Source organism: Momordica charantia (genome assembly GCF_013281855.1).
Source record: "Momordica charantia cultivar OHB3-1 chromosome 2 unlocalized genomic scaffold, Mcharantia_2.0 BLBB01000002.1, whole genome shotgun sequence".
Lineage (NCBI taxonomy): Eukaryota > Viridiplantae > Streptophyta > Magnoliopsida > Cucurbitales > Cucurbitaceae > Momordica > Momordica charantia.
The window spans coordinates 9,156,827-9,179,693 of NW_028275160.1; the positions used below are offsets into that span (position 1 = coordinate 9,156,827).

The window sequence follows — 22,867 nt, forward strand, 5'->3', positions numbered from 1 at the left end:
CATTGGTTCTTAGTAGAATCGTCGTTTTAGAATGATGATTCTACTAAAAAAACATCAACTTTTACAAGTCATTCAATCATGGTACTCGGAAACAAACATGAAAAGATCCTATTTTGAAATGTTCTCTTTGGTTGAGCCCAAAACTTGTATGATTCATAAGCAACTGCAGCTGCTCATTTAAGGCCCAAATTTTGGCCAAATGAAGGGGGGTATTATTCAGTGGGTGTCTGCCACTGCAACAACAGAAGATTCCCATTTGAAGAAACAAATTTTTTAAAAAAAGGCTTCAATTAAGGTATAACATATGGTACCAAACTCAAAAGGAAAAGAAAAAAAAAAAAGAACAGTTCATTTTGAAACATATTCTTTTAGGCAGCAATGGCATGAAGATTTACCTCAGAAAACCGACCAAAATGTGCTCTTTCTGCTGCTCTGTCTCTGTTGGGCATTGAGTTGGCTATTCTCTTTGCTTTTTTGGTCCAAAAGCTTTGTGTTTTTTTATATTTTGGAAAGAGAGATTCAATAATAATTCAGATTGAGACCCCACTTGTGACTGTTCTTCTTCAGAATTCAAGTCCTTCCCTCCCTCTCCTTGAGTTTTATTCTTTCTGGGTTCTGATCTCTCAAAATGAATATGCTTTTATCATTATTACAAACACTGAGAAATGTCAATATTATTTACAACATAAGAGAGATTACAAAAGGGACCAAATGGCAGAGATTTTTTTAAGGTTTCAAATCCTTGAAAGCAAAACAAAGAAACAAAACAAAGAAACAAAACAAAAACCAGACTCTTCACAAAAGCTGTGTAGAGAGGTTTTGAAAGCTGCCTGGCCTCTCAGGATATTGAATGTCGCCGGTCCTTGGCAGGCCTTACTCGGCCTTTCGAGTTGGACGGGACTCCATCGGTGCGGACGAAGGGATAGAGCCGACCGAGCTTTTTTGACACCGAGTTTATGAATGACTTCTTGGGCAGTGGAGGCTTCTCAGCTGAAGCAGCAGAAGCAGGCTGCAACAGCTGAGTGTTTGGTTGTGGACTCCTTATGGATGGCTTCTCAAATTCTCTCATTTTGATCTTCATTTTCACCAGCTCCAGTTTTAGATCCTCATTCTCTCTTCTCAAAATGGAGAGCTCATCTGAAACTGGGTGTGCAGCAACTGCTGCTACATCAGTGGAATATATGCTCATTTTAGCAGGAACTGTAGGCAACTCGACTCCGGTCGCACCGCCATTCATCACGTCTCGTAGCCGTTGCTGCTCGTAGTAAAGCACCTGCACCACCGTCTGAACGGGAAGCCGATCGTTTTGGGCGGCGTGAGCGCAGGCCTCTCTAGATAGCTTTTGGCAGTCCATTAAACTGCACACTTTCTTCCTTTCCATATCACTCAATGAAGGATGAGCCTGCCAAATTTTCCATGTATAATTTACTCAGTTAAAGCTATCTTCAATTTTGGAGTTTTAAATGAGAACTTTAGACTCAACAGATAATTCCTTTCACCTTTAAGTAGATATCTATGGCCCTGTACATCCCATCTTCTGTAACTCTTGCTTGTTCAGGGATAAGTTCAGCAAGATTAATGAATTTCGAGATGGATAAGTTGCGGTCCGAGGCAATTTCAGCGAGATAATTCTCCATTAGTTTTCCCACTTTTTCCAGGTCGCCTGATGAAGGGGAGACATGTTCCTCATTCCCGTTGTACCTGAATTGGTTCCCTTCAACTTCGAATTCAAGATAATTCATCATGATCCGCTGCACGGCCTCGACGTCGAACAATGTGTCTCCAGTAAAGGCATATGAAGGGATCAAAAGGTCATCCAAAACAGCCTGCCCCAGTTGTACAGCCATTCTCTTCTCCAAATCTAACCGACAAGCGACCGTCGTCTCGAGATATATAGCTGCACGCAGGAGCATCGAAAGAAAGCTAACCGACAACGTGTTCCTCTCCCTCGGCAGAAGGCTCACTATAGTCTCCAGTACAACTCTCTTCTCATGCTCTTGTTGTGGCTCAATTCTCTTCCTCCCCTTCCCAAACACCTCCTGATGCAACAACGTTTGTTTATACAAGAACAACAAAAAGTAAGGAAATCAAAACATTCTTATACTAATCGAGTCGTTTTCGGATCGAGATCTCACCAAACCACGAAGCGATTTCTGCGCATAGAGCATGAGAACGGGACCGAGAGCATAATGTTTGTAGCCTCTGGACATCATAGCAACAAGAACTCTTTGGAAGATGTCAATTCTGAGAACAGTCAAGTCCTCAGCCCACCAATCAACAAGAGGCCTTGGGTGAGTAGTAGTAGTAGGAAGGGAAGAAACAAAGCCCTTAGGAAGGGCACCCTCAGAATTTCTGCCCCCTCCTAACATACTAAAATGGCTGTCTTTGCAAGCCACAAAGGCAATAGAATCAATGCAGCGGCTCACCAATTTGACCTTCTCTGCAGTTGGAAGAAGGCTTTGAGACATATGCAGAACAGACACTGCCCCTCCAAGGCTTTTGAGTGCAACTTCATTGATGTAAGCCTCAGTTCTCCCCACCAGGTTTCCCACGGCGTATTCCTCCGTCATCTCGAGATACTCCGCTGCACACCGGAGCATCGCAATGTTCTCGGTGCCAATCTCGAAGTTTATCCCATAGCAAAACATGGCAGCTAGCTCGAAAGCCTCCGCTCCCCCGGGACAATCCGGGAGCTCGACGGTTGCGAGATCAGCATCACTTGATTCTGAGACAAGTTTCCTTATGTGACCACATTTTGAAACGAGTGGGAACTGCAAAAGAAAACAACAGAATCATTCAAAAAACCAACTTCAATTCACTTGCAAAAATTTTAAAAAAACATCTAAAATTCAATATTGTTGTTGTTGTTGTTCTACCTTATGCAAGGAGAAGGAGGCTTCTCCAACATGAACTGTGACATCACTTGGAATTTCTTGGGAAAAAATCCTAAACCAAAAACAGAACACACCCAACAGGGGAACTGTCAAACACTCCATTGGAGCTAGTTTAAAGAAGCTTCATTGAAGAAGAAGAAGAAGGAAAAAAAGCATACCATTCACTGGTTCTCTTCATGGCTGTGGATAGAAGCTCTTTCTTAGAAGACATGTTAAGAGAAGAGATTCCAGCTTTCTCTGGTTCAGGATCCGCCATGGGAGAGATTGAAGAAGAACCTCACAGCTCATGATGGTTTCATCAGCATTAAGAAGAGAGCAAAACAAATTGGCGAGTTATCATGTCATTTCCCCCAATTGGCTGTTCTTTTTTCTCCTCTCTTTGGCTCTTTTTCTTGTTTCTTTCTACTAATTCAGATTCATAAACTGAGAATGAGAAAAACTAGAAACTGCACCTCAAAGATTCCTCATTTACTTGTCTAATAACACCAACATATCCCAAAATTGAGCCTCCCTCCCAAATCATCATCATTATCAGCAACACCCCATGTGAAATACCAGAAAAGGGCATGGAGAAATGGAGATGAGGGAGTGGCAATTGGGGTAATAAAGGGGAAAGAAGAGGGTAAATTGGGAAGAGTAGGGATGGGGTTAAGAGCATGTGGTGTGGGCTTGGGGAAGATGAGATGGGGGAGATGTTGGGTGGAGGCAAACAGAGGAAAGTCTCTAACATTGGAATCTTTCCCATCCACAGATGTAAACATCTTAATTTTCTACAAAATAGAAGAGGGTTTAGTCTTATCTCAAAGCTTAAGAAGCTCAAAAATCTTACCTTCCAAAGTTTAGAAACAAAAAACAGAAAAGAACAAAAATAAAAAATAAAAAACAGATCATTGAACTTCACACAACTGTGAAGCATGTGAGCTTTTAATTCGCCGGATTGTGAATATAGTCTCGTGCTGATTAAAAAAAAAAACTCAAACTCAAATATTTCAGCACTGAGTTAGCTCGAGTCCATTGTCAATGTGAGTTTTTAAAAAAATCTCAACCCAATCAATGAACACGAATACTGTACTCGTTGTCGCTAACATTTAAACGGTCCCAAATTATATATTTGAAATGGAAATGAATTGAACAAACATTTTCATGGATATGAATGCATGTGAAAAAAAAAGCCCTAAATGAGAAGGAAAAGAAGGAAAAAAAAAAGTAAAAGAGAGTGGATGGGAGTATGAGGGTGATGGGAGTTTGGTGTTCAATAAATGAGGGGCCAATTGGGGTGGAATTGATAAGAAAGGTTGTTAATGTTATTATGATGATGAGTTTCATTTCATGAAGTTGAAAAAAAAGGGTCAATTTTGGATTGTTGTTTGGTCATTTAGGCCAATAGTATGTCTAAAATCTAAGGAAACAAAAAAAATAATAATGATAATAATAAAATAGTGATAAATCATTCTCAATCTCTCATTTTCTTAGTATCCAATTTGGTTTGAAATCCAAAACTAATAATACAATGCCTAAATCCCTTTGATGGGCCATATATTCTTATTATTTTCCCAACCTCTAATCACTTCAAATTTTGGTTTACATGTTTTTCAATGGTTGGCCTCTAATTTTTCTCTTCTTGTTTTGTCTTCTTCCTATATCATCACAGATCTAATGGGAGAAGCATCCAGTTGTTTGAAAGACTTTTTGATATATATGTCGACGGTGATAGAGGACCACGTGGAACACAAACGAGCAGTCCGACTTGACACCCAACGGACCTGAAACCAGAATATTCAACGTCGGTGCGGTGTCCTGCCTAAAACATTCCGACGATCAAGTTAGCAATCGGAATGTAAATATGAATAAGACACCAGAGGTATTAGTGACAGGTTTTTGGTGAAGATGAAGGTCCCTCCTTTTATAGTCTTTAGGACCGACTAGGAAAGATGACGGTTAGGGGTGGCAGGGACATCGCATGTTGTTCGTTCGGTTAGAAGGGAACGCGCTTCCAGCAAGTGCAGAGTAGCACCACCACCTGCGGCTCTGGGCATGTCGCCCGTGACTGAGGAACGTGTTCGTTCTACCGATAGCATGCATTCCCAGCCACGTACAAGGCGTAATCGCCTGTGGTCCCCCCATTCCTTCTAGGGAAAACATGTGTCCTGCTCAGCAATGTCCGTATTAGGAAGATAGTCATTAGTGATCCTAGCCTATAAGGGAAACGGACGCGTGTCCTGCTCAGGTTTTACCCTTAACAATATATATTTTAATTATGGGTTGTTTGTAAAATTTAATGTAGTGGTACATAAGTTGAAATAGTATTTAAAAATTATAATTTTTGAGTCAACGTGAATATAGTTTAATTGGTTAAGGTTTTTATCTCTAATCAAAAAAATTATTTATCTCGAATCAAAAGGTGGTGGCCAAAGCGAGCATAACTCAGCGGTAAGTGACATATATCTCCAACAGATTATGAGTTCAATTCCTACCTCTATATATTGTACTAAAAAAAATATCGTGAATATAAACTCTTACCTATAGTACAACGAAAATAAAATGTACTTTGTGATAATAAACTAAAATAATTAAAAACGTCTCATAGGTCTTGGACCTATTTGTATTATTTAAAATTCATGAGCTTAACCGATAGAAAAGTGAAAAGATCTTAATCTTTCTCGAGTATATAATAGGTCCATGAATTTTTTTCTTAAATCAAGTAAGTTTGAGACTTATTAAAAGCTCATAGACTTATAGGTAAAATTCAATTTTGGTCTCTCGGTTGATGTCTATTTGGTTCTTAAGATTTAAAAAGACACTTTTAGTCAACAAAGTTTGAAAAATTGTTCTAAATTGTACCACGAGGGTTTGTTTTCCTTGTTCCAGATTTGAACGAGACAGACATAATATCTGGGCATAACCTTTATAAAAAATATCTATCTATATATCATGGATGGATGATACTCTTTCTGAATCAATATGTGACTTTGTTTGCATTCATCTTGCCTGTTTCTAGGAGACGTGAAGAAAATTCGGGTGTTGACAAAGAGCGAATTTCATCAAATTTTCGTACGGATAATTTTCTCGCCCTCATCTGCTTACGCTACCATCCTTCGAGGAATGTAATGGCGGAGGTTGAGGAGGTAGATGACGACTAAGAGAGAAGAAGATGTTCTAAAAAAAAAGTTTTTTTTTTAATACGAAGGAGAGAGAAGGTTTTTTGTTTGTTTTTTTTCCCTAAAAGGAAAACAGAGAAATTAAATCATCAAAAAATAATAATAAAAATAAATTACATGAACTTAGATTGGCTTTTCTTAATTGATTTTTCATATTATCAATTAATATGAAAAGTCAAATAAATAGATAAACAACTTCTTCCCCTTTTTCCAAATGTCACGTAATCCATTAACTGTTAAAATAAGGCCTGAGATTATTTAGAACCACTTTCCAGAGTTAAGTTACTAAAAATGTCTCTTTTGAAATTTGAAGGAACAAATAGACACTAACGCCAAACCTCATGACTAAAAATGTATGTTGCCGTAGATTTATTAAGTACAAGATTAGAAGTTTGGAAGCACGTTAGACACTTTTTGAAGTTCATGGAACATATTAGACAATTTCAAAAGTTCAAAGACTAAATTGTAATTTAACCAAACTTATTATTAGAAAACTATTTCTAAGTTAAAAATATATAATATCTAGAAAAATCTAAAATTTACCATCTCAAATTTATCCTCATGGTTAACCAAAAAAAAAATAATAATAATTGTCTAAGGATGCCCATGAGAATTGTCGTATAAGATGACCTGGGAGGTGTCACTTCAAAATGGTGATGTCTGTATGGAAAAATTAGAGCCACAAATGGAAATGAACATCTCCCAAAAGCAACCAAATTGTCCCCATCCCACATGGGTTTGCTTTTAGAGTCATGCGAATCCAAAATGACCCAACTCAATGCCCAAATGCCAATGCCAATGCTATCTTTTTTTTATTTATTACCAACTATGACATACTATTCAAGGTCCTTTTTTTTCTTCCTTTTTGTTCTTTCAAACTGTGTTTTGATTGTGTCTGCAATGTTTTTTTTTTTACACAATGGGGGAGAGGAAAAAAGGAGTCGAAGAAAGTGATATGAATGTTTTTTTTCAAGGCAGATACAAAAGTCAAGAACAATTTGAGATAATATATATCTACTTCAACTAACTATGATCTTTTACGTTAGATTCATAACGAGATTACAATTATTATACTGCATTAAAAAAATAAACCATTTTTTTAAAGTAGACAGCCAAAATTGTCCAACCAATGTAACTAAAATAGTGTTAGACTTTTAATAAAGTTTAATTTCTTCAAGTAAAAAAATCCGAATAAGTCTGGCAATTAATACCTCCCAAAACTAAAATTTAAAATTTATTTATACCCCAACCAATAAATCATACAAAATTCAACTAATATAATGTTAAAGAATTACCCATGCCAAATCAAGGAAACACTCGAACCTAGCCACAAAATCGAGCAGGCAAGAACACTCTTACTAATAAAGTGTTCAAATCTAACTAATTGAAAGCATCAAACACATCTAAATAAAACAATACTTGCAAAATAATCTCACCTAACTATAAAGACACCTCTAACTATCATAAATATTAAAAAAAAAAATCAATTGAAGGTATTAAATGCATCACTTGCTTTTTAAAAAGAAAACATGCAAGATGAAAAATCGAACTCACAATCTCTTGGTTGGAGATATATGTCAATTACTACTAAATTATACTCAATTTGGCAAATGCATCCCTTACTCAAGTATACATTTTGAATTGTAGCCCTTACATTAATGAAATTTAAAACTTTTAAGTTAATAATGATTGGTTTATGCATGAAGAACAGACAAAGCCTTATGGGTTGTATCCGAAGACATGGAAAGGTATATATTACACTTCCAATGAAAGAATTTGTTGTTACACATCCAAAAATTTCAATCTCCAATAAGGGCAACATTCAAAATCTAGACTAAGTTACGTAACTTTTTAATTTTTTTTAATTTGAAGAGCAGAGGACTCAAATATCTTACTACCGATATGGTAATAAATGCCTTATTTATTTAAGACATTCAATTTTACATCATTTTCCCACCAATTTGTGGAAACATAGGTAAATTAATTACTTGTATAATAACCAAAGTTACATATAATATAACAACTCAAATGGTGGAAGACAAGAATGAAAATTCCACCTGATTTCCTATTACAGTATTCATCCATATGACAAATATATACAATGGAGAGAAGGTAAAAGAATGAGTATCTAGGATGCCTAACTTGGTGCCATATGCAAACTCAAACTGTAACTGCAATATCCTCCAACTTCAAATGACCATATGCGCTACGATCTCGAATCGTTTTAACTGTTGATACAGCTAACTCGACCAATTGTCGAATTTTTGCCATTTCTTTTTCTAAAGTTACCCTGGTATGAATCTCCAGCTGTTGCACAAAGCCAACAAGATATTAACAGCTTCATACATAGTTTAACTAGTGAAAAACAGTTGCATTGTCTCAACTAAAGAATATGACGAGAAGGAAGATAAGCAAATAACCTTTTCCATACAGCGTTCAGTATCCAACACGTCACAAAAATAACAAATCTGCTTCCACAAATCCGCTTCAGTGTACTGATATACAAGGGCATTCACAATTAGAGCCATAACTCTAGGGAGGAATCAAAATATGTAAAAGGACTATATTCATATTCCTTCAAAAATGGATAACGTAATACCGTTCTTATGAGACGCCCGTCGCACTGAGGATATTTTGGGCAGGGAATTCCTCTCTGGGAGTCGCCCACACGTCGAAGATTGACAGTACGTGTGGAGTATTTGCATGTTTCCTCGTCGCACTAAATATTCAAAAGATTTGTGAGATTTAAATTATTTGACTAACTATATAATGGGCCCAAAAAAGGTTTTTTACGAGGTAAATTACCATCATTAAGCCATGATAATACTTTGCAATGAACTTGTCTGTTTGTATTTTTACCTGAAAAATAAAAATTTGGATTTTGTTACGAAGTTGCAAGGGACGGATAACAATGCAGTCAAATTTTGAGACCCAACCCTACGGGGTAATACCAAATTTAAACTAGAATTATTTACGTTGTCCTAATCTTGTACCATTTAAAACTATTTGTTGATTCAGGTACTATAAAGTTTTATAAAAAGAGCAATATGATTAATTGTTGTTTGGAAAAAATAGCATCAAATTTCAACTCATAACTCATAAGGCACCTACCTGGTTGGAAATCATTCCAGGAGTCATTCCACCCCTACTCGCATTAGCTTCGTCAGGGACCCATAACAAATCCTCGCATTTTGGACATTTCAAATTACTCCAAAAATTTCTTGTAGGTTCATCAACAATTGGACTTTCTTGCTTTCCATATGTTGACTTGTATATAGAACTGAATATAGTAGGAACTTCAAAAATACAATAACACTTGGGGCAAGTTAATACCAGTGGTTTACAACCCTGATACCTGTAAGTAGTCAAATAAAAGCAACGTTGTTATTTAGAATCCACATAAAACTTATTTAATAGCTTTCCAAGGGAAATGCAAGGATTGGTTTGAAGTTGTGTAAAGCTTTAGCAATTCAAATCGTTACCTTTCCTCCGCACTAACGGAAAACACGAGGGAAGAGGAGACATCACTGCTGGAAACTTCACTTGATTTGATTTGGAACTGAACATAATTAAGTACACAGTACCTCAGAAGTGTGAATACAATATTAGAAAGTGCGGAAACCCTCAACTTTTTCTTTCCTTCTTTTTTCCCAACAGTTAGCAGGATCTATGTTTTACCTTTGATGAATCAAGCCCCAGACAGTCAGCCAATCGTTCTGGACTTGTGCCCTGAATCGAGGCACATAGACGAGAGACCACAGGGTGTATCTGTTCGTTCATATGTCAAAAACATCAAACCATTAGAATGATAGTTACAACAGATCATGATTATTCGTGGCAAAACAATCAAAAGTTGTAAAACATGAAAAAAAAAAAAAAAAAAAACCTGCTGTGATAGGTAGTAATCGATGTCAATCATCCATTTTCCATCTTCTCTTTTAAGTTCATCAGGATGTCTAGCCCGCTGAGCAATGCCTGTAGAACCACCAGAAGTAGATCCCTGTCCGAGAAAGCAAGGCAAAGAAAAAAATGAAAAGGAGAATAACCTCAGTAACAATATTCTTCCAACTTTCAGAGTTCACCAAATAAAATAGTTATAAGCACAGCTATAGTATCATATCTAGGGAAAAAAAAAAAATTAAGTACAACATGTTGGGGTGTGGATTCGAACTTACAACCTCTTGGTGTGAGTTATATGCCAATTACCGCTTAACTATGTTCGCTTTAAATATCTAGGAAATAAATATAAAAACCACTTGTACAAACCTGCTCACAGCAAATTACATATGGGATCGTATCACCAACAGAACAGCCAGTAGAATAACCCATTTGTTTTAACCTTTGTGCAACCTGTACATTACACAGACATCATCTTCCAAAACAAAAGTAATGGTAGATAAATAGTTTGGCAGTGGTTTAAGCATTTGCTTACTTGAACATGTGGTTGGTTTCTGGCATCAGGATAGGCTTCAGGTGGCTTAGTCAATGTCTTCGTGATGATATATTTCTCAAGTGCTACTTGCCCTTTCCTCATATCATCTTGTATCTGTGTAAAATCTGTACCTTTAATCCCAAATAATTCTCGATAATTACATACCTCCAAAGGCTCAATTTTCTTTTATTTTTCCCCTGTACTGAGCAGTGTTGGTTTTTTTATTTCTTTCGCTTCTTAGTGCTTGCAAGTGCAGGATGTCATTTTTTACGTGTCCACATTTTGCAGAATTGTTTGACGATCATTGCCAATTTTAGCACACGCTCGGTTTAAATTGTAGGAACTCTCTGAGCATCAAGCTGAACTCTATCTTTCTTGATTGTAAGAATAAAATATTCACAAGTTGCAACATGAAACGTACAATTTTTACCTTCCTAAGAGAGTCGTGTATTGACTCAACAACATCATCACATGACCTATAAGCATGAGGAAAAAAGAGAGTTAAGAGTAAAATTAATGCAGTTTCTAAATGATGATGTACCATTTAGAATAACAAATAAAATTCTCTATGGGCAACGTTACATACCCTCCAGACAATATTTGACTCAAGCAGAAATCACCTAATTCCTTCGATAATAAACTCCAGTCACGGCGAACCATATCAAGACCCTTGCGCTCAATAACCTGTACATATGAAGTCAACTTTGACACTGCTCTAGCTCCCATTTATTTCCTTAAAGAACCAATAGAGCAAATGGAAGTAAATCATAGTTACCTCATATGGCATTCCATCCTTGAACTGCAACTTTACAGCTGCATATTTCTTTTTCTTCAGAAGCAGCATTCTCTTGTACAGACCATCGAGATCAATTTCTAAACACTTGTATTTTTTGTTGACCTAGGAAAAGCAAAACAGGAAATAATACCTCACATTGTGACTTGAGAAGATGAGGAAAGATTTGCAAATGATATTTTATATGGATCAAAATTCTTCTCTTGTCTGATCCACACCATAGGCACTTGTTGGCATTGTGACATACAAGCATTCCGGTATATTACGAATGATTTAGATGGACCTTAAAACTATTTTCTAGTATTTTGCGAGAGAAATTTTGAATACCCAGATAAGGTGTTGAACTTTTTTTTTTAATTACTATACATTCTTATACATTAGATAGCTAAATCCGATACTAAAACGAAAGAGCAGTTTATTAGGCTTAGATCTTAAATCATGGGAGTTTCCAACATAATTGATACGATAAATACTTTGAAAAATTCAATCAGAGCGTACAACCCCACCTCTTGTATAACTTTTGCTGCAATTGCTTTCGCTTTGCTGATATCATCCAGTCCACTATAGATCATTATTGAATCAGTATCCCCGTAAATTACCTGTCATGTGGAAAATAATCCATTCATGAGACCAAATTACTTGGATGTGCTGTAAGATTATGCACATACGTTGGGAAATCTATATAATTTTTGAATTTTAGTGTTTAACTATGACCTCTAGGTTCAAATTATTCTGTACAAAATCAACAGTGCTCTGCAGTATTTCTCTTCCCTGCAAAATAAGTACATAAGTAAGTTACATGCAAGTTTCTGCAGTCTCTTTTCTTTTTTTTTTTTTTTTTTGGGCTAGAAAACTGAAGATGGAAGATCGGTCTTTTACGTAATTGGCATATATTAGAACTGCAGCACAAGCAACCTAATTCCCTTACTTGTGAAGTAATGAGCTCTGCTAGTGGTTTTGCGTAAAACCTTGAATTAGAAAAGCCTAAACATCCATACATACTGCATCACAGTCACCAGATCATGTAAGTGTACAATGAAATAGATTATTAGTGTATAAGATGTATGGAGTGAAAGGTTGAAAAATAAACATAAACAGAAAAATACCTGTTTGCAGTAAGCTTTAGTGCCTGCTGTTGAATGTCAAGTTGCTGGAGCTTGAGACCAGATGCATTTTTCATCCATGACTTTACCATTCTTCTCCGTTGAACCAAATTTTTTAGCAACTGTATAAAGAAAATGTGCATCATTGCCATCTTTCTACCAAGAAGCAAAAAAATATAAGAAATGGACATGAGTTACATGGCATGCATTAACCATTTTTTGGGCAAAACTCGTGTCTTAAGAGGATGACAAAAGGAAAGATAATATTGGAATCTGAGATTGCTACAAAGAGACACTTTTAACGTTATATAAAGGCAATTTCACGTGATTGAAACTCCCATGCATACTAAAATTTTATTACATCATCACATGGAAGAATCCATAAGTTTTTGCAAATAACAATGTCGATACAATAAAGCAAAATAGCAGCATCATGAATGCAGGTAAAGTACATTTCTTTATCCTACATCTGCTCTATGGTCCAGTTAAACATGCAGCCCGTCAGGAATGCAAGTCATATTGATGATATGCTGGAAAGTATATTGAAGACATGCTGGAAAGTATGTACAAGTCTTTTCAAAGTTATTTGCAGATTTTATCAGAAAGCCTCATCCTCTTTTTTCCTAGTCTGTCGCCAAGATGTTCTTTTGAGAATGAGCCTCATAATTCAAGCTTGAAAGGAGTGTTTATGATTCTTTTGGCGCATGTTTTCGTTGAGCTTATAGTTGCTTTGTTCATCAATGTTTTATTCTATTGTATCTTTTGGATTTTTGTTCTTCATTTGCTATTTTTCCTTTCTTTCTATGCCCCTGAGGGAGTTTGTATTCTTGAACATTTTCTTCCTTTTCATATATCAATGCAAAGTTTGTTTCTTGTTAAAAAAAAATAATAATAATAAATAACTAATTAGATAAGGCTTTCCATTATCTTTCAAAGCTAGTTAAAATTTACCATTGATAGTTTAAGTGGTGCAATTTTTTAATTAATGGAAGTTTAAGGGTTTAATTTTTACTATTGAAAGTTTAGGGGTCCAATTTTTTCATTTATAAAGTTTTGAGGTTTTATTTTTACAATTGAAAACAATTTGCCCTAAATTTTAAAGATGCCACCCAATTGTGCGCACGACCTTTTTTTTTCACAAGGAAACAATACCTGTTATTGATAAAAAGAACTACAAATTCCTAATTGGAGATACCTGAACAGCTTGAAACCCAAAACCAAATTAGAATTTGGTAGCCCTGCCCCTAAAAACAACATCCTCCCAGAAAGCCCAGATAGTACCCCTTTCTTTTGACTCCTTTCTAACCTTTCAAATACCCACCACATAATACAATACAAATACAAAACTTCCCCTGTTGCAAAGGACTTAACATATTTCATAAGTGCATAAATCATATTTTGAAACAGAATCATTATGATTGTTCATGATCAAACCTTCAACCCGAGTTGATATGAGGACTGAGAAGTTGTTGTCATAATCCATATCAATAGCCGATATGGTGATGGCCATGGTTTAGAATTTGTCCAACATATTATTGGCAGTTTATGGCAATAACCTAATTTTGATCACCAAAGAGATTACAACATGTCCAGTTCCCACCCATTACCCACTATTTCAAGCATAAAAATAAAAAACAAGTAACCCATGGAAAATAACAGAAAAGAGAAGACAAGAAAAAAGAACAAAATCATTTGAGACCGTTAGAATAACGCCGTAAGGCTTGATGATATTTTCTTATGTTTAATAAACAAGTAAATTTAGTTATCATCCTATTATGCCTTTAATGGTTGTACCTCGGGAAGAACTCCAGTCATGTTACTAGATGGCAGACGAGGAAAAACACCATCTGGAGGTCTTTCTACGGTGGTGAAGCAAATATTATATTCCTGCAAGGGACACCAGTGATCACATGTGGCACACAGATTAAAATTAGATCACTTTGTCCATGATTAAAATATAACTGGAAGGAGTTGACAAATATTTAACTGAAATAACATACTAACCTGAATGATGGAAGGGTACAGACTGTTGAAGTCCAAGAGTAATATATATTTATCATATAAACCTCGTTTTGGCTCCAAGACTAACCCACCTGCATAGGAGGATCCCTTTTTGCCTTTTCCACTTTCAGTATTGGGAGCAAATTCTACATTTGCATCATCTAAATCAAATTCATCAGTATGCTTTTCCTCAGAACCACGAGTCATTCTCTTTTTTACGATCTTTTTTTCCTTCATATAAGATAAAGTCTTGTCGGGGACAATATACTTTTTGGCATGGAATGCATGAAGTAAGAGATACTCTACTCTTTGGGCTCTAGCACCCTGAAAAAGTACGTATATCAAATTTAGACCGGTAAAACTCTCATTATAATTTCATAGTTGAATTGTGGAATGAAATAAAGATGAAATATGCCAATAGGGCGTACCTGTAGACTTCTTCCCCAGAGATTACCACTGATATTAGTTAGCTGACGAGTAAGAGGAAGAACACTGAGATGAAACATGAGTTCCAATGACAACCATGCATCTGTCTCTCCATATTCAATCTGATATATTAAATCATCACGAGAATAATGTAGTTAGAATACTTCAATAAAAAATGAGGAATACTTCAATAAAAAATGAGTTCCATGATAACTACGCATTTGTCTCACCATATTAAATCTGAGAGGTTAAACATCTTGATAATAATGCAGTTGAAATAAAATTTGAAGATCCAAATAGTGTGACAGACTTCAACTTTTCGTTGACCGTTGGTGAAAAAAGTTAAATAGTTTAAGAAACTCGACCCACCATCCTTTTTGTAGCAGACATTCATTTTTGTAATCTTAACTGATAATAGGAGGGTACCACACAATAATAATGAAAAGTTAACTGTTGCATATACTAAAAATAAACCATAAGATACAAAACAAAAATGTTTTCTCCTCTTTCATCTATTTCAGGCACAAGTTCACAGTGTCAAGACTTTGAGCAATAATGGAGTTTTTGCAACATAGGTAAAATTGAACTTGTCTCTGAGTCATACAAAATCCTCTGGCTGACCATATTTCAAGCTATAGAATATTCTAGCATGTTCAAGCCATTAATTAATAAAAAGAATTGAAGTACTTATAGGGAAGAAGGTATGAAGCCACGACCATTGATAGGCTACCCAGTATATCTCTAATGGCTTCACTAATCATGACTAACATTTTTAAACATAATTAAAGAGAACCATAACACTATCGTCGCTTCAAGACAATATAACCTATCACCTCTTCGGAACAAAACATTCACTACTACTTTATCCAAATTGTAATAAGTGAGGAAAAAGACAGATTATTTTAGGAGAAAAATACAGGATATAGAATGTCAACACACCAGCTCCATGAGAGACTCTGATGCTTGGAACATTCTTGGAATCTCATGTGGAGTAACCTCCTTGCGATCCTTATTAAGCTGAGTCTTTGCTAGTTCTGTCAAAGAATAACTAATCTGGAAGAATAAAAGTAAGGCTTCAAAAAAACCCAAATGATTAAGTGACAGTTGACACCAATATTTTTCAACACAAATAGTATACCTCTTTCAGTAGGTCACGGGAAGACAAGTATGTATCACATAATAGTCGACCAGCAATGCAAGACATGACTCCTGGACTTGCTCCAGACCCAAAAATGCTCCCTCCTTTTCCAAGTTTAGGCATAACAGATCGCTTAAGGCGACCTATTCTGGACCACATGCTGCTTGGTACTCGGCAAAACTGTAATATAATAGAGAAATTTCTTATTAAAATTGCATATCTTTTCATTAGTCGTTTAGTCATCAAGGCACAAAGGAACCACATCTAAGAAGTAGCATACTTCCATGAGATCATCTAAGAAGCAGCTTACTTCTAATCGAAGTGAAAATAAAAGGAAAAGCATCCAATGGAGACAGAGAGTTAGCAAATCTAGTTTCTGGAGTAAATTACGATAAAAGGAAACTTGCAAGATTCTCAGTAAGGTGTAAAAGTCACTAGTAAATAGTTCTTGCTTAGTTTTCAAAGATTTGTCGAGCAAGTGAAGTGAAGACCCTTTTTGTGGCAGCAAAGGCGAAGAACCTTCCATTGAAGTTAAAGCTTTTTTTAGGGGTTTATGATCAGGAAGCTCACTTTGAAGGGAAAATAGTTCTTCAGAAAGGAACATCCAATGTTTTATTTCGTGTCATGGATCATGGTTGCCATCTTTTCTTTTCTTTTTCTTTTCTACTTCTTCTGTTTTTTTACATTTTTTCTTGGTAGTGGTGGGGGTAGTTTTTTGGGATGGGGATTGCATGTTATGTTCAAATTCTTACTTGTGAGGTCTTGGGGAGGTTTCTTTACACCTCAAGGGGGTTGTGGCTACGTAAAGATGGTTCTAAGTGAAATGATTTGTTTCCTTTTAAAAAAAAAAAGAGACATTTTACTTTGTTACTATGTTCATATCATTACTTGATAATTCTACCTGGGCTCGATGGAGAAGAACATCTAGGTCAAATCCAGAGATGTTGTGTCCAACCAGCACATCACTATCCAATTTGAATAATTCAACCATTAATCGATTCAACAAGGCCCTTTCACTGCAATAGAACAATTGTAGTTAAACCTTAATACAACTATTAATATTATAAATTTTCTAGCAAAATTGAAGTTTTCTACAGGGAACAGAATACAATTTCAGGACAATAGTAATAAGTAACCTACCTGCTCTCGCAGATTAAAACATTTGATGCAGCCTTATTAAATCCCATAGGAAATATGCCTCCATCAAGCTTACGGATGATAGTAAAATGTTTAAGCATACCAGGTTTTTTCCATTCTGTGGCCAACATGGGACCGTCAATCTGAAGTGTCAAGTAGTAGCTCATGTTAAAAATATTTAATAAAGTAAAATAATCTCTCTTTAATTTGTTAAATCTCTGTATACTTAAATGTCAAAACAAGCTAATAATTGTTTTTAAAAATGACAATACTAGCTAGAATTTTAACTACAGAAGATAGTGACTTCCAAGCTTATGAGCAGTGACCTAATACCAATTCCTCATCTCATTCATTCTTAAATTGAATTCACCCACAAAGCTCGATTGTACACATCATGTATCACATTCATACCATAACCCTTACTCCAACATAAAGATAAATTGATAAAAAAACAAAATAATAAAATAAAAAATTGTAAAGATTTAGCAGTTCAACTAAATGTTGTATACTTCCTATCAAGTAGACAATGATCCTCTAGGGCCTATAAATATTGTAACTCGTATCAAGTAAATTAGCCATCAGTGGCCAACATTCTTGTAAGCTGATTTGAAAATCTGATTCACATTTTCAAATAAAACAAAAAATGATTGTCACATCAGAAGAAATATTCAAAAAGAAGTCAACAGCACTGACAAAAGTTCATAGCTAACCTTTGCTCTTTGACAGCATATAACAGATGCAGACACAATTTCATTGACATTCTGCTTTTCATTAATGATGGTTTTTATATTTATTGCACTGACAATCAGAGAAGGAATCTCCAAAGTTTTGACACTTGACGAAGTTGAAAGTTGAACATCTTTTGGAGAGTCAACTGTCACCTCAAACTTGCACCAGCTCACCTTCATAAGAATATCGCCGTAGTTTTAGCATTTATAACAGTGTGAAAATCAAAGCTCCCTATTAATCAAATAAACTATGATAGGATTAAGTAATCTTACTCGTTGAGAACCAGTACAGGAAGAAAATTTTGAAATTGACAGCCAGGAGGGGCCCTTTATTTTCCTTTTAATGAGGAGGAGCTCTAAGGCACTGTATGCATTAACATGTTAAATTATCAGTGCTTCATCAAAAAAACTATTCCGAACGCACATGATCAAATAGTTGATAGAAAATATATTACTTACAAACACTACAACATAGTGTAATAATTTAAGATATTAACCTCAATGTCTTTCTTTATTAAATTCCTAGGCTTCTTTGAAAGAACTTTAACTTTTCGGATATGTCAGCCAATAATGTCCAAGAATGTTTGGATAAGAACTGGAAAATTCCCGTAACGAGAAATACAAAGTTAACTGGCTTTTGCATTCCAGTTCCAAGCTCTCATTCTAATTATGAATTACAAGTTACATCCCATCACCAAAGTCATCAGGTGTCAAGATCTATCATTGGCTATAAGCAAGAAGATCTTCCTGTTTGGCATTTGTTTTGCATATTACAGACAGTTTAAATGCTTTGATATTTGAATGGAGGTCAGGAAAACCAAAAATGCTTTGATATTTGAATGGATGGCAGGAAAACCAAAAGGAGAGTGTAAAGAAAGATGTGTAATATGCCAGGAAAGGGTGAAATGAATATTCCAATATATTTATACCTGCGATGCGTTCCTAAGAGGGCACAGAATGATTCTCCTTTCAGATCAGCAGGAAGTGGGGGGTGCTATCACAAGTTTAACCAACCATCATCAATAAAAACTTTAATATGTGAATAAAGAATAGAAACAAAATTAAGAGACATGTGCCTTGGAAGGAAACTTAAGAACTTTAACCTACTAAGATCTAAAAAATTTTTGTGTTCAAGATTTTTATTTTTATTTTTTGAAAAAAGGTGTTCAAGATAGGATTGTACTAAAAAAAACAGAAAAGTTAAAATCTTTAATTCAAATTGCAAATATCATTCGTGTGTCAAGTATTATACCTTAAATGGGTAATTGATCTTAATCACATAATTTTCTCCCGCAGGTATGTCACAACGCTCAAATGCATATTTCCTCTGTGATGAGAATTTAAGAAGAATACATAATAAACTGGGTAGTTTAACTATAAATAATATTTGACATGGTACAAATGCAATAAGACAAATACAAAATAAAGAAAAAGATAATTTGCAAACCTTAACCGGAGTCATGCTAAATGTTGAAACATTGAGATCTAATAACTGATTGGCTATTTCGTTTTTTAGTCCTGAAGTCACTCCCTAAGAGTAGAAAGTAATAAAAGCACATTAATAGAAGCATGCAAGATAAATGATGTTTTCAGAGAAAACAAAGGATGACAAGCACAACATACTCAGTTACAAGAGTGGATAAACTTACTTGCAACTTTGTACGCAGATCTGCAGGAGAAAACTGAGACTGCTTAGCATCGTTTCGAAGGTTCAACATCTCGTCCGAATGAAGTAAAGAGGCACTTGGAATAGCATATACGCATCTTTGCATGTTTTTTACCACCACACAACAACTATGGTACATATCTCCAGCTTTGACCTAATTACAAGAAGATATGTGACCAAAGTGAACCAAGAAGATCACGCTTTTTATCTGGATTAGTTTAGTAATAATCCGTATCAAAGCTTGAATAGAGGGTGGAAGAAAGAAAAAAAGGGAAAGAGAAAAACCCTAAGTACCTAGAGGTAGACTGTCAATTGACTTCAAAGGTTTAATGATAAAAAGATGTGAATGGTCAGCAATAAGAGTGTAACAATTTAACAGTTATGAGTGACAATCTAAAAGTCTTGAAGTTCCACCACCTTCCCTTCAAACATTCATTGGGATTGCACGGGACATTATAGAACAGCAAGAATAGAAACAAGTTTATCATAACAACAAAGCACCAAACTTTGCTAAGCAGCGTGCTTGCCTAGTAAAACAGAACAAGGGCATTTTTGTAAAAAGAAATGATCGGTTAACTTTCATCCATCCATACAACATTAAATTGCAGAATTGATGAGGGAAAATTAGTAATACCTTGCCAAATAGATATACAGTACCCGAATTTGCACCAAAGAGCTCCTCATGCGCCTCGATTATATAGAAAGGCAGAGAGCCATCTGTGTCAATATCAAAATCTGATTTCTCTTCAGAAATTTCTGCAGCAGAATCAGCATTTTCGCTACCTTCGCTCCTCACTGCTTGCCAACCCACAGTAGCACTCAAAGCCGGGTTGTTTTCTTCATTAATCTTAGCATTGAGAGTACAGACCGGCTCCTGCTTCGATAGTGGTTCTGCCTTTGTTTCAACCATAATAGGCATATTATCTTCAATTACATCTTCCTTCAAAGAATTATGTGATTGCACAATCGGATCCTGACTGATTTGAGCATTTAACTCCTCCTTTTCCTCAATTCCCTTACTACTTTCACCATTCCCCTGGACCTCTATACCAGCTCGCACAGGCTCCATATCAGTATCTGTAATAACCCTGGTCATTCCAAAGTTCCCATTTTCAGTATCCTTAATCAATTCAGATCCACCGATTAAATTAAGACTTGGGGCAGTTAATCCCTCGCACTTCACAGCAGGAATAGGCGCAAAAGTCCTCGAAATCGGCATAGCTCCAATCTGCCCCTTTCTACGCCTCTCTCTGTCAGTCTCATCCGGCGCAAATTCGGCAATTACATCATCGACGATACTGTCACAAGCCGACCCTTTAGCCTTATCGTCTCTATTCGCTTTCCTGAAGATCGACGAAGTGAACATCGAAGAAAGCTTTTGTTTCCCCATCATAGCCGCCGCCGCCGATAATGAAGAAGAGGGCTTCTTCGGCTGCGCCTCTTTCTTCTCTGTTTTCCTCTTTTTAGGTTTCTCGAGCTCGCCGTCGGACTCATCGGAGGAATGGACTCCAGCTTTGGACCAATCCTCTTCCTCGCCTTCGTCTCCATACCCAAGACCGTCGTCGTCAACAATGAACCCTCGGGCTTCTTCTCGGCGTTTTGCAACGAGAGATTCATACTCATCTTCGGGAATCGTATCGTATATGGGGTTCTCTAACTTAACTTGGAAACCACCAGCTTCCGATCGACGGCCGCCGCTGCGGATGGCTCTTAGACGTTCCAGAGCCTGAAGGCGAGTAGCTGCCTCAGATCCTCGGCTCCTCCGCCGACTACTTGCCGACGGCTGCTCGTCCGCCATTGACTGAAAATTGAAAAGTGAAAAGATATTGACCTCGACGGCGGCGATGTTTAACTCCGATTTTGTTGGTGCGAATTTGGGATTTCAGAATCTGAGGCCATTTTGTTTTGGGGTCGAAAATGGCGGGAAGAACTCGTGTTTTGGCGGGAAATTCTTCACTCTCTCAAAACGGGGAAAAAGAATATTCTTAGTCGTACTCTAAAAAGAGAGATGATAAATCTTTTTGTTAAGTTGGGAATAAAACCGAACCGAGTTGAGAACCTGGTTCTAAATATCCATCGACACGTCGATATTTTCATCCACATATCCATGTTTCTATGGTTCGACATCGACATGAGAAATAAATCGACATTTTTATCCTAGTTCAAAAAAATCGACAAAATATATAAAATATCAATCAAATGTCAGTGATATATTACATGATATTAATATTAATTATTTTTAACTAATTTATAAATAGGAAAATATTTATTTGTTAGTTTAAATATTTTTTACAATTTTCTAATTTTTCTAACTTTTATATAAATATTCATTCACATTTTATTGATATTTCCATGAATTTGAGACTCGACATTTTCATCAACATCGACATTTAAAACCTTGGTTGAGACTTATAGCCAATAGGTATGGGTCGTCGACTCCACGGGTGTGGTGAAAGGTTAAAGCCAACAAAACTCAGTTTTCTAGACTCGACCCGTTCGGGTGGTTCATTTCATTACACCCCTGTTAAGAAATTAAAAAAAATAGGTTACAAAATATCGGTACTCGTACTTTAGTCTCTCAACTTTAGTCTGTAACGAGTTATTCATCTACTTAATATTTGGTGACAATTTAGTCTATGGGCAGTATCTAACAATTTAGTAACGTAGTTTAAAGTTTGTAATGATTTAGTCACTATATATTTTGAATTATTTTTTTAAAGTTTTTTATATATGTAGATCTATAAATCAATAAGGGACTAAATGTGTTTATGAATTACAAAAACTAAATCATTATATAATAAAAATCAACACTTAATTTTGACGAATTTTCAAAGTAGGAACTAAATTATTACATAATAAAGTTTATGGACTAAATTGTTACTAATTGAAAATATAGAGACTAAATCATTATTTTAGCGAAAGCATAGGGACAAAATGTGTTTTTTAACCTAAAAAATATCTATAGTAGTAGGTCCTCAATTTTCAATTTTATATCCAATAGTTCCATGATCTTTTAAGCATTTTTTAGATTTCATGAACTTATTAGATATAAAATTAAAAGTCAAATGTTTCAATTTTAATATGTCTTATAGTTTCATAACTATAAATTTTAAATAATGTTGAAAATTTTAGAAGCCTACAACACACAAAATAAAAAATTGAAGGACTTATTATATACAAAATTAAAATTTTAAGGACGACTCACGGGTCTATTTAGACACAAAATTAAAAATTTATAAATCTATAGGACACACCATGGAGACTAAACTTAAAATTATTATACAATATTTTATCATTGCCAACGAATTTATTGATTTTTTGTTCAAAATATGCCTCATGTCTAATCTTTTAAGTAATTCTCAATTTGGCAACGGTCAGAATTCTTATTTAA

At 35.6% G+C, this 22,867-nt stretch overlaps 2 protein-coding genes across 2 annotated transcripts; both read right to left on the reverse strand.

The window, feature by feature from the left end:
- Positions 1-621: 621 nt before the first annotated feature.
- LOC111017956 (Phototropic-responsive NPH3 family protein) lies at positions 622-3,634 on the reverse strand. Its single transcript, XM_022293858.2, has 5 exons — positions 3,053-3,634; positions 2,877-2,946; positions 2,136-2,771; positions 1,500-2,039; positions 622-1,402 (listed from the first exon to the last, which is right to left on the reverse strand). The coding sequence occupies exons 1-5, from the start codon at positions 3,148-3,150 to the stop codon at positions 839-841; spliced, it is 1,908 nt and encodes a 635-aa protein (XP_022149550.1). The 5' UTR covers positions 3,151-3,634; the 3' UTR covers positions 622-838.
- A 4,321-nt stretch (positions 3,635-7,955) lies between these two features.
- Positions 7,956-21,408, reverse strand: LOC111017886 (DNA polymerase alpha catalytic subunit). Its single transcript, XM_022293771.2, has 31 exons — positions 20,111-21,408; positions 19,460-19,630; positions 19,258-19,341; positions 19,063-19,137; positions 18,740-18,804; positions 18,084-18,174; positions 17,793-17,984; positions 17,086-17,225; positions 16,847-16,961; positions 15,946-16,125; positions 15,747-15,860; positions 14,810-14,929; positions 14,385-14,705; positions 14,175-14,267; positions 12,384-12,502; positions 12,206-12,278; positions 11,992-12,048; positions 11,784-11,876; positions 11,260-11,382; positions 11,071-11,168; positions 10,915-10,960; positions 10,485-10,598; positions 10,319-10,402; positions 9,939-10,052; positions 9,731-9,820; positions 9,535-9,611; positions 9,164-9,407; positions 8,858-8,911; positions 8,652-8,771; positions 8,473-8,547; positions 7,956-8,359 (listed from the first exon to the last, which is right to left on the reverse strand). The coding sequence occupies exons 1-31, from the start codon at positions 21,272-21,274 to the stop codon at positions 8,213-8,215; spliced, it is 4,653 nt and encodes a 1,550-aa protein (XP_022149463.1). The 5' UTR covers positions 21,275-21,408; the 3' UTR covers positions 7,956-8,212.
- Between the last annotated feature and the right edge of the window lie 1,459 nt (positions 21,409-22,867).

Excerpts from the sequence above, each read along its gene's own strand:
- LOC111017956 (XM_022293858.2), bottom strand. The coding sequence starts at position 3,150 with ATGGCGGATCCTGAACCAGAGAAAGCTGGAATCTCTTCTCTTAACATG. Across the intron at positions 2,947-3,052 it reads ATGAAGAGAACCAGTGAATG|GATTTTTTCCCAAGAAATTC; the intron begins GTATGCTTTTTT and ends TTTTTGGTTTAG. Across the intron at positions 1,403-1,499 it reads CCATAGATATCTACTTAAAG|GCTCATCCTTCATTGAGTGA; the intron begins GTGAAAGGAATT and ends AAAATTTGGCAG.
- LOC111017886 (XM_022293771.2), bottom strand. The coding sequence starts at position 21,274 with ATGGCGGACGAGCAGCCGTCGGCAAGTAGTCGGCGGAGGAGCCGAGGA. Across the intron at positions 12,049-12,205 it reads CAGAGCTCATTACTTCACAA|GGAAGAGAAATACTGCAGAG; the intron begins GTAAGGGAATTA and ends CTTATTTTGCAG. Across the intron at positions 10,961-11,070 it reads AGTCAAATATTGTCTGGAGG|GTCATGTGATGATGTTGTTG; the intron begins GTATGTAACGTT and ends TCATGCTTATAG.